This window comes from Sodiomyces alkalinus (genome assembly GCF_003711515.1).
Source record: "Sodiomyces alkalinus F11 unplaced genomic scaffold SODALscaffold_6, whole genome shotgun sequence".
NCBI classification, from domain to species: domain Eukaryota; kingdom Fungi; phylum Ascomycota; class Sordariomycetes; order Glomerellales; family Plectosphaerellaceae; genus Sodiomyces; species Sodiomyces alkalinus.
The window spans coordinates 537041-552207 of record NW_021167084.1 but is presented as its reverse complement, the minus strand read 5'-3'; the positions used below and the strand labels follow the sequence as shown (position 1 = coordinate 552207).

The 15167-nt window shown below is 49.4% G+C and overlaps 3 protein-coding genes across 3 annotated transcripts; 1 reads left to right on the top strand and 2 right to left on the bottom strand.

The window, feature by feature from the left end:
* Positions 1-55: 55 nt before the first annotated feature.
* Positions 56-1905, top strand: SODALDRAFT_312231 (OTU-domain-containing protein). The gene is made up of 2 exons (XM_028609192.1): positions 56-710; positions 792-1905. The coding sequence occupies exons 1-2, from the start codon at positions 329-331 to the stop codon at positions 1523-1525; spliced, it is 1116 nt and encodes a 371-aa protein (XP_028465694.1). The 5' UTR covers positions 56-328; the 3' UTR covers positions 1526-1905.
* SODALDRAFT_333652 (formamidase) lies at positions 1437-3954 on the bottom strand. Its single transcript, XM_028612037.1, has 8 exons — positions 3550-3954; positions 3466-3484; positions 3337-3394; positions 3011-3241; positions 2650-2952; positions 2466-2554; positions 2121-2363; positions 1437-2029 (listed from the first exon to the last, which is right to left on the bottom strand). The coding sequence occupies exons 1-8, from the start codon at positions 3622-3624 to the stop codon at positions 1725-1727; spliced, it is 1323 nt and encodes a 440-aa protein (XP_028465693.1). The 5' UTR covers positions 3625-3954; the 3' UTR covers positions 1437-1724.
* A 307-nt stretch (positions 3955-4261) lies between these two features.
* On the bottom strand, positions 4262-6143 carry SODALDRAFT_296225 (transmembrane protein UsgS). Its single transcript, XM_028608797.1, has 4 exons — positions 5968-6143; positions 5773-5879; positions 5473-5645; positions 4262-5381 (listed from the first exon to the last, which is right to left on the bottom strand). Exons 1-4 carry the CDS (start codon positions 6080-6082, stop codon positions 4613-4615), a joined length of 1164 nt encoding a protein of 387 aa, XP_028465692.1. The 5' UTR covers positions 6083-6143; the 3' UTR covers positions 4262-4612.
* Between the last annotated feature and the right edge of the window lie 9024 nt (positions 6144-15167).

Below are 15167 nucleotides of genomic sequence, written 5' to 3'. Positions count from 1 at the left end.
TCTGTACTTCGTTCAACGTTTCCCGTGGAAGTCGTCGCATCAAGTCGCTGTTCCCGTCGCCTGACCTAGGTACTTCGCGCTCAATAACTTAGGTAGGTAGAGTACCTTACTTAATGACTCCATACAACTCCATACCCGTACAGATGCATGCATTATGAGTGATGGAGATACTGTGATGCCGTAACCATTTTCATATATTTTTGCCTTGCTTGTTCGCTTCTTCTTCTTCTAAACCGCTCTTCACGCCGAGATCAATTACAGCGCCGAAACTACAGCGAGGGGTACCTACTCCGTACCTTACCTGGTAGTCGCCTGAGGTCGGCCCAGCATGAGAGCGCGGTATAAAGGCCCTGCCGGCACAGGAGTTCTCTCTCTCGACGACGCCGCCACCGTCGCCCAGATCTTCGACGAGATTCGAGCCAAGTCTGGCATCGGCGATTTCACCCTCAAGTATGGCTGGCCCTTGAAAACCCTCGATGCCTCTCACAAGGCCGAGTCCGCAAAGTCGCTCGGTCTCAACGGTGAGACGTTCACTATAGTTCCCAACGAGACCACGGCGCCACCGGCCGCCGAAGCGCCCGCATCATCAGCGTCTCTCAGCGGGTTGAGCTTGAAGCGCGACACGTCTTCTTTCCTCTCCGCCCCGACCCCGCCGACTAAAGGTCCCGAGGGTGTCAGTATTCCTTGGCCGGATCGCCAGGGCACGCTCCGTAAGCAAACACCATACGAGAAGACCGCTTTCGCCCGGGGCCCATTTCTCCAACACATGGCTAATCACAACCGTGTTCTAGTACTTCGCGTCATGCCCGATGACAACAGCTGCCTCTTCACAGCCTTCGGCGGCGCCCTACCCCGCCAGCTGCCGGCCCCGGAGCTCCGCAAAATGGTCGCCGACTACATCCTCGCCCACCCGGCGGAGTACAACGCCGCCGTTCTCGCCATGCCGCCGCACGACTACGCGCGCGCCATCCAAGGCCGCGACCGCTGGGGCGGCGCCATCGAGCTGGCCATCTTCTCCGACCTCTTCGACGTGGAAATCTGCACCTTCGACGTCAAGGGCCAGACGCTCCTCCCATTCGGCGAGAACAAGGCCACGCGCTGCCTCCTGGTCTATTCGGGCATCCACTACGACCGCGTCGCGCTGAGTCCGTCCGAGCCGCCCTACACGCACTCGGACTTGCCCCCGGAGCTGGACCAGACGATGTGGCCCACGGACGACGATGAGGTCCTCGCCGTGACGCAGCAGCTTGTCGCGGAGCTGAACAAGATGCACTACTACACGGACCCTTCCGAGATCTTGTTGCGGTGTGAGGCGCCCGGGTGTGACTGGATGGGGAGTGGTGAGCGCGCTGGCCGCCTGCATGCCGAACAGACGGGCCACGCGTCACTGTCCGAGATTGAGGACAACGCTTTGCTGAAATGCAATGCCCCTGGATGCGATTGGCTCGGAAGCGGGGAAAGGGAGGCGAAGAAGCACACAAGCGATATGGGACACAGTTCGCTTTCTGTGATTCCGGATTTTTGATGTTTTGAATGAGGCAAAAGAGGTGACGAGGACCCATGATCACGAGATGAGAGTCGCCTCGGGGCGCTCGTTTACTTTCATTGTTCGTTTTTATCTTCGTTTTATCTTCGTTTCTTCTTCCTTTCCACTCTGCAAACAGGAGCACAGCATTCGCGGACTTGTGCATAGGACAAATTCATACATACATATCTATCTGCATCTACTTGTCACTCTTATATGTCAAACCACCCCCGAAGCTAATCTCGCTGTTGGCCCCGCCCGCCTCGACCTTCCCCTCAGCGACGCCGGTCGGGAACGTGCAGCCACCGAGATCGCGCTTGGTCACCGAGGCGGCGGCGGCGGGGGAGATGTCAAAGTCGAAGATGTCCATCGGCAGGCCCAGCGTCGTGCAGGCATTCGGGATGTCGACTATACCGGCGACGTGGCCCTGGACGGGGGCGCAAGAGAGGAGGAGGTAGATCTGGTAGTCGTTGTAGCCGAAACGGCGGAGGTACTCGATGCAGCCTGAGGTGAGGTGCGCCCGGGCAAGCAGCCGTGGTCAGTCAGCAATGGTACCTGCTATAAGTTGGAAGCGGGGGCTGGGGGTTTCACATACGGAGAGTGGTCTGGCGGTAGGCTACCGCGACGTCCATGTAGTGCTGCTTTCCGTGTTCGTCGACGGAGAAGCCCTCGAAGTAGATGTACCGGCCGGGTCCGAATTGCGGTTCGACGGGGCCGGGGATGTAGATGGGGGATTTGAGGCCAAGCTCGGCCATGCCGTTCCGGATGACCTTGAAGTTGATGGTGATGACGCCGGCCATTTCGATGGCGCCGCAGAAGGAGATTTCACCATCGCCCTCTGGATGACATATTCGCATTAGCCCATCGTAGCCCGGCACAGAAAAGAAAGGAAAAAAGAAGAAAAAGAAAAGAAAAGAAAAGGGGACGAAATGGGACATACGCGAAAAATGCAAGTCTCCGACGCTAAACTTCGCGCCGGGAACGTGGACGGGAAGATAGACTTTGCTACCCCGGCTCAAGTTCTTGATACTGTCCGTTACGTCCCCCGTCAGCCCACACTCGGGGAGAACTTGGAAGAAACGCAAAAGTCACAGATCATAATCTCATCATCGGGACGGACGTACTCGCAGTTCCCACCATGTTCGGGCCGGCCAGGAATAGTCCTGGCACCTTCCTTCCCGACCTTCTCCTTCGTCGCAGCATCGGCGCAGCCGGCATGGACGCTCTGGGGCTCGGGGGGCAGCGCCACGACGCGCTCGAGCTTGTTGGCGGCGATGAGTTCTCCCTCGCGCTTGTTCCACGTGTCGAGGACCTCGGCGGAGGGGGCGCAGCCGAGAATGCCCGGGTGGATGAGGCCGCTGAACTTGACGCCGGGGATGTGGCGGGATGTGCAGAAGATGCCTTCGAAGTCCCAGATGGCCTTGGCTCTGCGGCGGGGGCTGTCAGTTTTGTCCTTTGCAGGGGGACGAAAAAGGAAGAACGTACGCATTGGGGTAAATCTCATCGAGGAAACCTCCGCCATTGTTCCGGTCAAAGATGCCGGTGAAACCCCAAGGCCGGTCCTCGAAGGGCTGGACGTCCATGATCTCGACGAGGAGCAGATCGCCCGGCTGTGCGCCCTCCACCTCGAAGGGACCGCTGAGATAGTGCACTCTGGTAAGGTCGACGTTGACGATGTCGTCGGCCGAGTCATTATTGCCAATTTGGCCACCGGTCCTGTTAAGAAAGGAGCAAAAGTGTCAGAGGGGGAGTTCTCAAAGGAAAGATGGGAAAGACGGGGAAAAGAGTAAAGGAAACGCATGGCAGCGTACCAGTCGAGGCATTCTATCTTGACGGTTTCGCCGTCTTTGATTGCCCCAGCGGCGGGAACTGTGTGGATGGTTAGTTTTCGATGCCGTTACCCCAGATCGCGGTTAAAAGGCTCGACTAGGTCGACTTACTGTCAGGATGCCATCGATTCTATTAAGATCTTTCTGTCAGCGGAGTGTTGTATGCACAGTACCCTCCTGTTGGTCGGCACTTACATGTAGACATGATTGCTCCGAGGCTGGCTCATCGAAGCTGACTTTGTTGACGGTGCGGATCGCGGTTTTGCCCATGATGCAGACGGCGAAGCAACGAGACTGAATTGAGGAGAAGACAAGTAAGGGGACTCGGAGAGCTCAAGGGCTGACACTGCTGTTTGGCTTCCAGAAAGGAGTGGTATATGATATAAAGAACGACTGTTGGTTATACAAGGTCTTTTTCTGGTTCAAATGCAACATGAAGCCCCGTCCATCCCTTCTGTTATATACCTTAGGCTTGGTAGACGATGATGCACATGGTCGACATGATACCAAGAAGCTACCCCGCCTTACAACAGCACTGCCCATATCCAGGAAAAGCGGCGCAAGTCTTGCAGCGTGAATGGGGGTTGTCGACTCAAGAGCAAGTGTCATGCGATAGGAATGCATGGTATAATTGGACGTGCACGTGGATGACGCGGATGTCATCAACGGTAGCTCCCAGAAAGCTTATCAATGGAAAGTTCCATCCATATTGAGGTACCTGTCTCCGAGGCCGGCCTGCATTGGTTTGGTCTCAATACCGTGACACACGCACTGGGTTCGTCCCGGTTGGTCCCGGGAATACGGAACAGAGCATCCCCCGGGTAGACGGAGGCTAGTGTGTCGATAAGGACACTCACTCCAAAGGTACATGCACTAGGGGATGGCTTGACGTTTGCATGAATGGCATGTGCCCATATCAGTTACGGTACGTAATTAAATCATTCAAAAAAAAAAAAGGGAAGACTGAATGGTTTTTGACTCGGCATTTGAAGCCGCGTGCTTGCTCCGCGGGGTTTGGTTTCGTTCCATTAGTAAGGTACGAGTTCGATAGGCGATAAGCGATAAAGCTCCGAGACATTCGTCTAATTATGTTGTTAATGCTGTCACGACGGACGAGTGGGTGGTTGGGTGACCTCTGGTGGGAAATATTGGATTGGTTTCGTTTTCCACTGCCGAAAAAAAAGAAAAAGAAAAAGAAAAGAAAAGAAAAGAAGAAAAAAACTCTCGTTGCCTCGCGCAGATACTATCGTCCTGCATCTCACTCCGACTTTTCCGCCGACAGTAAAGTCGAGGGGTTGTCGGTTACCAGCTGCGGCTTGTTCGGACGAGATATCCTGTGGATAGAGTCCAGGCTGTCCAGCGAGAGGCTCAAAAACTCGTGCTTGTTCCTCCACTCTTGCTGACTGGCCGCGAACTCGGCCGCCTCACGGGGAGGCGGAGGCGGGTCGGTGATCTTGGTGATGAGGTAGGCGGTCGAAGCCTCGGCGATGCCGTACACCAAGACGCCGACCAGGGGGATCCTGACGAGGACGTAGAACCCAATGGCGAACCCAAACAGGAGACCCTCGCGGCTGCGGAACCACTTCTTCTTCTGCTCCTTGGTGAACCGGACCCGGGAGAAGTATGGCTCGAGGAGCTCGCGCATCAGTGTCCGGGAGGCGAAGTAGCTCTGGAGGAAGATGACGAGATAGCGCCGCGGGAGGAAGACGCCGGTCCCGAAGATCACCGACGCCGGCCCGAGCCCGACGGCTTTGTGTAAGGTGTAGAAGCTGGCCGCGGGGAGGACGAAGCGGCCGACGACGGGGAGATACGAGAGGGCGAAGACGGCGAGCGAGATGGCGCCCTTGCGCGCGAACCGGAGCAGGAACACGGATACGGCCTCGGCCGTGCTGGTGGAATGGGTGCTGCCGTCGGCGGGCTTGTACATCTTTAGGTTGGGGTAGTACATGTCCCTCAGCGAGTCGGGGTCGTCCTGCTTGTGTTTCCGGACGTACGTCAAGTCGACCCACCGCAGCGAGTCCATGAACCTGGAGAAAACCTTGGCGATCAGCAATCCGCGTGACCTTGGTGCGCCCAAGAACCACCAGAAAGTTAGGCAAAGGGAAGTCGGCATCGTACATGTTGTCGAGCGTTGGCGTGATATAACGCATCAGCGCCATCAGGAAGAACGGAACCTGAAGCACATATTCCTCGATGAAATTGAGCCCTCCGACGATACCATCATCCCACGTAACCGAGTCGAGGCGAAACACGAAGGAGAGAAACCATAAAAGCACTCGAACGCCGGTGACCTGGTTGAGAGAACGAACGCATCAGTCAGTAGTCGATGGACGTCTTTCAGCTGCCACACTCCGTATTGGCAGTCACCACAGTGACTTCGCAGTGTATTCTCAGTTGCTATTGGGAAGGGATTCGTACGGGGATGGCCACGATCAGTCGAATGGCCAGGCCGGCGATGACGGCGGCGACGGCCTGTTTGTAGATTTCCGAGGTAAACAATGCCGGATTCTGGAGGGCTCGGTGGGCTGCAATGCAAGTACGGACGGAATACCATCCACCCACACCGGTCAGCGTGAAGCTCTCATGACGGGGGCAGTCGGAATACGTGCAGACCTCCGACGAGAGTCAACTGAATGCCCCGCAGGACGGCGTTGAGGTCGAAATGGGAAACATCGAACTGCTTTTTGAGCTTCTCGTTGTCGATCTTGGGTATCTCGGGGGAGTCCATTATGCCGAGCCTGCTGTTCTCGAGCGTAATGTACCGAAGGCGTAGTTGTGGTTTGTGTGTATTTGGACCGGATTAAGGTCTTTAGGTGGATTTATTCTTGTTCATAGGAAAGTGATTATTGGGCGGGGCGATGGATGCAGCTTTGGGCTCGCTTGGAGGTACACGTGTACACGTAGAGAGGAAAGTACGATGACGACACTGACAAGCTCGTGTACACTAAGGTACGGAAGTACGTACATGTGATATGGTTCGAAAGTACCTCACACTACCTTAGGTACCCGTAATGGGCCCATCACAGAGCTGCAGCATTCCTGCATACGGCAACGCATAGGGGGCACTGTAACAACTTCTAAAAATAGTAATAATATTCTTCTACGTACACGCCCGCGACAGGATAACGCGCGCACCTATCCCTTTTTATCTTCCACTTTTCGTGGTACCCGAGTACTATATATATGTTATTCTTAAAATTTTTTTAAAAACAAAATCAGTAATAATAAAGAATAAGAATAAGAAGAAGAAGAAGAAGAAGAAGAAGAAGAAGAAGAAGAAGAAGAAGAAGAAGAAGAAGAAGAAGAAGAAGAAGAAGAAGAAGAAGAAGAATTATTCTTCTTCTTCTTCTTACTCCGCTATTCTATTTAATTTATAGGAGCCTAGTTTAGATTATACGGTCCTTTTTAGGTAGCTATAAAGGGGAAAACCCGAGATCTAGGGGAAAACCTCTATACTCGTCCTTAGTTAGAGTAATGCCGCTATGGAGCTAATATAGCCCCGGTTTATCTCTTCTATATATCTAGATTATACCTCTAGGCTAATAGCTAATAGCAAGGGTAGTAGGCTATAGTTCGGGTTAGCCTAGGCCGGTTTTTTTATTTATTTATTTATTTATTACGCGCGTGCAGCCCTAAAGCTATGGCGCGGCGCCTATTGCCCTAAGGGCTAAAGGCTATTAGAAGCTAAGTATAGTAAATTAAAGCGAAGCAGTAGTACTAAATAAAGGAGATCCTCCGTAACAATCTGCCTAATAGACCTAATAGGTAAATAAACTAAAGCAAAATAACTAGACCGCAGAATCCGAGGTTTGCGCCCTGTACCACTCCGCCGAAGCTATTTTAGTAGCTAAAAGGTAGGCCTGTAAGGCCTGTATTCCTCTTTTAGTACCGAATAATAGCGGTAGAGATAGCGGTAGGCCTGCTAGGGCTTCCCGTAGGGCTTTTCGTTCGTTTTTATAAAAAGGGCAGGAGAGAATAAGGTGTGCTGTATCCTGTATAGGGGAGCCGGGACAGGAATAGCGGTCGTTAGCGTAGTTTTAGACCCTTTTTTGGTGGGTTTTTAGGTATCTGAAGCCGTTTTTTAACTACGTAAAAGCCGATTTTACCCACCTAGGGCCTTATATTAGTAGTGGTTTTCGGGAGAAGCGGAGGTTATCGCGGACTAGTCTCCTATATAGGCGGCCTAATCGAACTGATCGACCTCTTTTCTCTTCCTCCTCTTCGTGAATCTATAGGGTCTTCTAGTCTTAAATAAGGGCTTTATTTACCCGGCGTTTTAGGTGACTAAGGGTAACTAAGCTAATGGATTTAGTAGCTTTTTCGGGGTTTAATACCCCTTTAGCCACTTTATCCGCTAGCTCGTTCCCTTTTATCCCCACGTGTAAGGGGCACTACTAGATAGATACCGAAGTGCCTAGTTGTTTAAGGCGTGAAATAAGGCTTTTAGCTTCTATAGCCCACTATAAGGTGCGCTGAAGCTTCTGAATAGCCGCATGAGAATCACTAAAAATATAGTACTCCAGGGGCCTAGGCGTTTACTCTAGGGTAGCGTAAAGGGCCTAAAGAATAGCGTATAGTTCAGCGTCCGCGACTTCGGTAGCGGCCCCTAGGTTAAAGCCTATAGCTTTACAGGGCCTTCTAGTATTAGTCCACTGTATTATAGCGGCTGCAGCCTATAAAGGCCTTTTAGGGGGTCTAGTAGGGTGGCCTAGAGACCCGTCGGTATAGAAAATAGCAGTCTATTCCCCTAGGCCTTGCTGAATTTCGGCTAGGGCTTTAAGGTGGGCTGTTTTCTGATCGGGGGTATTAGGGCTAGGGTTGGTATCTATTTTAGACCGGTCCTTAAGGGGGAAAAAGGGTCTTAGGTCCGCTATAGGTTCCGAGGCCTAGGGGCCTCCCACCTAGCCGAAGGACCCTTAATATTCTAAGACTAACCTACTAAAGCCACTGTTTCTAGGCCTAGCCTATATAGCTATATGCTAGGCTATAGGTTCTGGAGAAGGGCGAGGTTTTCCTGATTTTTATCCCCTGGCTGCCGTTGAACGCTAGTATAAAGCTGGCGTTTAATAGAGTGGTTTAGTAGGAACTTTAAGGCCCGAAAGGTATAGAGCCTATTAGACCTATTTAACCGAACCGCTGCCGGGGGGACTACTGCTTCGAGTTCTAGAGGCCTTAAGGGGGCTCCCCTAAAAGCCCTTAGTGCCCTGACTAAAGCGCTATACTATAGGCGTTTTAGGCGGTCTACTAGGTGTTTTTTCGGTGATTTTAGGTCCTACTAGAGCTGCGAGCCAAAATCAGCTAAGGAGGCTATACAGGCTATATATAGCTGCCGTAGAGCCTTAAAAGAAAGGCCCCTCTACGGGCTAGCTAGCCTGTGTAGTCTATTTAGGGCTCCTAAAGCTGAGTTTAGGCGTTTTTCGATATAGGGTTCAAAGGATAGCTTCGGGTTAAACCAGACCCTAAGCCACCTAATAGTACCTAGCGCTAGTTTAATTAAGTGCCCCCCTATAGTGACCGGAGTGTCTTTTATAGAGCGTTTTCGGTGGAAGTGAATAAGCTCTGTTTTTTCAGGGTCGAAAAGAACTTAGTTAACTTTTACTACGTCGAAAAGGGAGGCTACGGCTTTTTCTAGGGTTTTATAGTTTTTTCTAGTCGACGTAGACGCTATAGATAGCTGAAAATCATCGATATAGGATAACTGGAGACCCTGAAAATCCGGTCCCGTTATAACCTTCCTAATATAAATTAGGAAAAGGATAGGGGAAACCGGGGAGCCTTATAGAACACCTATATTTAGGAGGGTGGGCTGTTAGACCTGCCCCTCGAAAGCTAGTTAGATTCGCCTGTTTTCTGTAAAAGAGGCTACCTATTTAACTAGGTTCGAGGGTAGTTAGAGTTCCTAAAGTGACTTAAGTAGCTGGGGACGGGTGACGTGATCGAAGGCTCCTTTAATATCTAAAAACAGCGTAGAAATCATAGGATTTTAGCGTGATTTACGCTGTTTTTCGATATAGTAGAGGAGGAGAAGGGCTATATCGATAGTAGAGCATTATTTTCTACCTCTTATTTAACTAGGGTATAGAAGGTCGTCGCGGGTATTAGCTATAAAGCTAAGCCTTGTAGCTATAACCCTTTCGAGGACTTTACCTAGGTAGTTTAGAAGGGCTATAATCCTATAAGACTTAGGATTAGAATAGTCCTTCTTTCCCGGCTTCGGTAAAACGACCCCTAAGGCTTCTTTCTAGTAGGTAGGGTGGTAGCCTGCTATAAATAGTGCTGAATAGGCTTTTAAAAAGGGCCCGGGGATAACCTTATAGGCCTGCTGGATCGGCTTTAGACTAATTCTATTAGGCCCTAGGGCTTTCCCCTTAGCAGCACCGAATATAGCGCGTTATAGTTCGGTAGCCTAAAGGCCAGGCCACTCCGACGGTCTTCTAAGGCCCTTACTGCGTGATCTAGTTAGGCTCTAGGGGCCGGTAAAAGGGTAAAAGGGGCCTAGGTCCCCCGAAAGGCCTGTAAATATAGGGGCTTCGGGGGCGTCGGTGGCGGAGGGTATAGGAAAAAGGGTCTAAAGTAGGGCGTTGCATTTATCTTCGAAGGCGTAGGCCTTCTGCTTCGTAGGCGTTTAAATCGATTGGATTTTCGTATTAAGGCCGCTTTTCGTATAGTTATAGGCCTTAAAGATTCTAGGGCCTTCGGCGTGGGCTAGGAAGGCCTCCTAGTGGTCGTTTTTCGCTATTTTAACCGCCCGGTAGTAGGCGTTTCGAGCTTCTTTCCAGGAGGCTTCTAAAGGCGCCTAGGTGGCCGAGGCCCCCTTTTTTGCCTTTCGAAAAGCCCTAAAAGCCCTATTAGCTGTTTTTCGCAGGGCTTTTTAGCTCTTTAGTCCACCACGGCTTTGAACGCCCTACTACCCGGAGCTTAGGCACTAAAGCCTTAAGCGCTAGGGTAATAGTATCCGAAAGGCAGCGGCCTAAAGAATCCTAGTCCGAGACGTTAATAGCCTATTAGATATCCTAGTCGAGGCTAGGTTCTAGGCTCTTTAGGGTGCTAGAAAATAGGTCCTAATCTACTAGCTTATAGTTATAAGCCGGCGGGAGGGACCTATTTATAGGACTTTTAGAGTCTAAGATAGTAGCCAAAAGGAGGATAGCGCGGTGTAAAGAGGTAGTGTTTTCGATATATTCCTATTTATTAAAGTGGAGATAATCGAAGCCGGGCGTGTAAAAGGCTAGGTCTATAACCGACTCTTAACGAAGATTAGACCTAAAAAAGGTCCCCCCGTTTAGGTTAACCTCTTTAGAATCCACTAAATAGGTAGCTCTAAGGCTATCCAACTAGTCTACTAGAGCCTGGGCCCTAATAGAAGCCTGGTTAGTAGTAGCTCCGTTCCACTACTAGTGGTTTTTATTAAAGTCCCCTATAATAAGGGTAGGCTTAGGGACCTGTAGGCCCTATAGTACTCGATCCTCGGTCCAGGGCCGGCTTTTAGGGCCTAAAAAGGAGGGGAAAGAAGAAGAAAAAGAAGAAGTAGAAAAGGTAGAAGGGGTAAGACTAAGGGGCCGCCCTCGGCCTATCGTTTTAGGGTCCTATTCTATCTAATTATAGACGTGTAGAATATAAAAGGTCTATAGATAATAAACCTCTATAATCTACGCGTCTATATCGTCTAGAAGGTCTTCGCGGTATAAAAATCGATACTAGAGCCCTTTCTTATATAAGTAAGGACCCTAGGCTTAATAGGGAAGAACTGGGCTTTTTTGGGACATAGGCGTAACGGTATAGAAAGTAAGGTGGTTTCGGATAAACCACCCCTCTAGTATTAAGACGTAGGCTGGTTTCTGAATAAGGACTATATTAGCCAAAGCCTCTAAAGCCTATTATAGGATAGCCTTTTGCGCCGGGGCCTGTTTATTGACGTTAGGTTAAATAAACCGAATATCTTTCGAACTAAAAGGCCCTTTATTTATGGAATGTAGGGTTTTATAGCTCGAAAGATCTCGTAGTCCTTACTAAAGGGGGGGTGATCTCCCTCATAGTTATAGCATTTATAGGTCTTATACTCGTAGTCTCCGTATTCTTTATACTCGTTGTAGTAGTGGTATTCCTCCCTATAGCCTTTAACGGCATAGATAGGGCAGGAAACTAGGCCTTTGCAGGTCCCTCGGGTATACCCGAATTTCCAGCAGTTAGAGCACTGGGTTCTAGGGGTTATAGGCCTATATTTATAGACCTTTAGCCGTTGGCCGGCTATATAAAGCCCCTGTTTTAGGTAGTACTTCTGTTTTTTAGTAGAGGGCATAGAAATAACCACTATACCATAGAACGCGTTTAGAGCCCCTAGCCACCGAGGCTTTTCTACTACCCTAATAGGGTTAAAGGTGCCGATTTTAGTAGCTAGGTCCTATAGACCTAGGCCCTGTTATAGGCTTCGGTTAAGGGCCTTTTACGGCGGCTCGGAGGGGTCGGGTAGAGGGGTATCGCCACCCCTAAAGGCTTTAGAAAGCACCTGTTTAATAACAAGTTTAAACTAGTCGCCTATAGGCTAGGGGGGCTAAAGGGGGAGGTTTAGCTCTTTAAACCACTGATTCTACGAGTCTAGGAGCTATTAAACGCTGTATTTCGGTCCCGGGGTTAATACTAGGTTCCCGTTAGTCGACCGGCTAATAGCCGTAACTGCAGGGAATTTCAGGGCCTTATTAAGCGTATTCCGAAGCGCGAGAGGGTCGAAGTGATCCCTAGGAATCGCCGCCCCTGCCGTAGGTTAGAGGATAACCTTAGGGACCTTTTTAGGGTCTATGGGGAGGGGTGCTAGGGGGGTCTGGGCCTGGGTTATAGGTGCCTAAGGTGCTATAGGGTCTTTTTTCCCCTGTATAGCCTCGCTATAAAAGGGTTTAGGCTATTCTGTAAGCCTATAAACTGCCTAGGCTAGTTCGTCGACCTTCTATTCGAGTATAGAAGGCTAGGGGGCTTCTAGAGCTCCGTCGATAGCAGATTTAAGCCCTATGGATAGGGCTTTAATCTAGGGGGCAGGGTCAAGGGTATAGGCCTGTTAAAGTAGCTAAAGAGCCTGTTAGAGTAGTTCCTTAGCCTATGCCTTACTAGCCGAACTAGTCGACTTCTGGGGCTTAGCCGAGGTTTCTCCAGGGACTTTAGCTGTTCCGGGCGCCTTTTTAGCCTATTTAGAGCCTAAAAGGCTCGGGTTTTCGGCAGGGGGGGCCCTAAAAGCAGGGGGGCCCCTAGAGCGCGTTTCGAAAACGCCTTCGGCTTCCGAGTCCGAGGGGGATTCGATTCGGGTCCTAGAAAAACGTCTAGGGGTAGGTGTGGAAGGGCTAAGGTGTCTTTTCGAATTCAGAGGCGTAGTAAGGGTTAAATCCTCTATATTTTCAGAGGTATTACCTATATCTACCTCCCTAAGGCCCTCTATAGTTATAGGGGCTTTAGGGAGGGCGTTAGGGGCGTTAGGGGCGTTATTATGGCTAGCTTTATAGCTAGTGGGTTATTGGTTATAGCGTTATGGTTAGGTGGAGGTCAGGGGTGCTGTCGCACGTCAAAATAGGCACTTAAATGATTAACTTAGTAGAGCAGAAATCTCGTGTGTGTGTATTGTGTTAAGTTATATCTGGGAGAGTCTTTTATGGCCTTAATTTAGGTGGTGAAGACTCTGTTATGGGTACTATATTATTTGGATCCTATCCGGTCTTTTCCGGTATCCACCCTTGTTATATCCTGATACCCGAAGTCCCTGATATCCGGAGCCCTTAGTTATGGAGTAGATCCTCCCTGGATCTCCTATAAACTATATCGTGGTCCTGCCTATACGACACACTCCCTTAGTTAAGGTGGGTCTTCCCAGGTTAACTAACTAATCAGAGGCTTCGGTTTGAACTAAACGCTCTTAACTTTTCTATCGTAAAATTAATAGTCAGGGGAAAACGCCCTCGTAAAAGGGATCTAAATCCGCCATATTTAACCGTTTAATTTAATTCTATCTTAATTGGTTCCTTAATCCTGATTAGCCGGATCTACTTAATCGGATCTATATCTATCGAATCTGCTATGCCCTCGGGGGCCTTTATCGTTACTACGGCCGTGGCTTTAGCGCGTTTAATCTCTTCGTGTAGTCGTTTAGACTACTCGATACGGTCCTTTTAATCCGTTAAATTAAGCTGTTACTATAGTCTTTTGATTCCTGCCTCCGGTAGTGCCTTCGTTAAACCGTCCGCGATTATCTCCTTCGTGTTAACGTACGTGACCTTAAAAAGGCCCTGCTATACTAACTAACGCGCCTACTAGTTATAAATATCGATATACCGCAGCCTTATTCGTAGGCGTTATGCCTTCTTATTAACGAGGTTAATAGTCTGTTAATTATCGTAGTATAGCTATAGCTATTATTAGTCTAGCCGAAGCTCTAAATCCCTTAATATCCGGCTAACGAATAGCGTCTCCTTAGCTGCCTCGGTAAAAGCGAGTAGTTCCGACTCTATTAACGACGTTATAACCGTCGGTTATTTACCCGCCTTCTAGTTAACGGTGCCGCCGAAAAGCTTTATCGTATATCCTTACGAGCTCTTACGGTCTAGATTATCCCTAAAGGACGCGTCGCTTACTATTAGAAAGAGTCTATCCCCACCGAATTCTAAGTAATAGTGTTTTATATAGTATAGGAATAGCAGTACTTATTAAGCCTTTTTAAGGTGGTTAGAAGAGGGGTTAATATTATATTAGGAAAGCTTTAAGCAGGCGAACGCGATATCGGGTCTTATCACGATAGCGGCGTATAGGATAGAACCGATTATTCTCTAATACTAACGGACCTCGGGAATTAACGCGCGGGTGCCGTCTCGGGGTATTACTGGCTCCGTAGATAATAGGACCTTTAGTGGTTTTCGGCAGAGTATATCTACGTAGTATTTAACCGCGATTTTCTCCACGTAGGAGGATTATAATAGCTATAACCTACGGGTGGCTCTATCCCTTAGGACCTTAATTCCCAGGAACTAACGGATTTCTTCGCCTCCTAATAGCCTATAGCTTCGCTTAAGGGCAGCCTTAAGGTCGTCGGCGTCCGTTTTACGGTCTCTATAGTATATAAGTCCGATATCGTTAACGTAGAAGAATAGGATTAAACCGTCGCGGATTATAATATAGGGGTTATTAGGGATAGCTATAAAGTCTATCCTCTATAGCATGCCGCTAAATTTCTTTTACTATAGTAGTGGCGATACCCTTAAACCGAAAAGGGCTTTCCGTAGTAGTAGGACCTTACCTAGTACTTCGTAGCCTTACGGTATCTTTATAAATACCTTTTCCTTAACGCTAGCGTTAACGAACGTATTAACGGTATCGAACTACCTTATCTCCAGGTTAAATCGGGCGGCGATCGCTATTAGTATACGGAAGGACCGCGAGGCTAGTATTATAGCGTAGTTATTTTTGTCTCTAACTATTTTTATTAATCCCCTCGGACTATAAGGCGTGTCTTACACTTAAGGAGGGTGCCCTCCTTATTAAATTTATAGGTGTATACCTATTTATAGGCGAGGACTTATTACTTATTAGCCTAATTACTACTTACCTCCTATTAGTAGCCTATCTATCGGTGCCCTTTAAGGTATTCCCCCTCGGCCTATAACCACCGCTCCCGTAACGGGTGGAGGCGTATATCGCGGTGGTATTTTAGTAGAGACGGGAGATCCTCGCGGGTTACGTGCGATAGCGGCTAAAAGGTATTAGAGGGAGTAGAATCTATAGCACCGACGTCGCTATCGTTAATAGCTTACTTCCTCGCGCGTATAGGGTTATAAGTCCTG

Excerpts from the sequence above, each read along its gene's own strand:
- SODALDRAFT_312231 (XM_028609192.1), top strand. The coding sequence starts at position 329 with ATGAGAGCGCGGTATAAAGGCCCTGCCGGCACAGGAGTTCTCTCTCTC. Across the intron at positions 711-791 it reads GGATCGCCAGGGCACGCTCC|TACTTCGCGTCATGCCCGAT; the intron begins GTAAGCAAACAC and ends ACCGTGTTCTAG.
- SODALDRAFT_333652 (XM_028612037.1), bottom strand. The coding sequence starts at position 3,624 with ATGGGCAAAACCGCGATCCGCACCGTCAACAAAGTCAGCTTCGATGAG. Across the intron at positions 2,953-3,010 it reads GATGAGATTTACCCCAATGC|AGCCAAGGCCATCTGGGACT; the intron begins GTACGTTCTTCC and ends CCCCCGCCGCAG. Across the intron at positions 2,364-2,465 it reads CGGAGACTTGCATTTTTCGC|AGGGCGATGGTGAAATCTCC; the intron begins GTATGTCCCATT and ends TATGTCATCCAG.
- SODALDRAFT_296225 (XM_028608797.1), bottom strand. The coding sequence starts at position 6,082 with ATGGACTCCCCCGAGATACCCAAGATCGACAACGAGAAGCTCAAAAAG. Across the intron at positions 5,646-5,772 it reads GACTGATCGTGGCCATCCCC|GTCACCGGCGTTCGAGTGCT; the intron begins GTACGAATCCCT and ends TCTCTCAACCAG. Across the intron at positions 5,382-5,472 it reads ACGCCAACGCTCGACAACAT|GTTCATGGACTCGCTGCGGT; the intron begins GTACGATGCCGA and ends GGTTTTCTCCAG.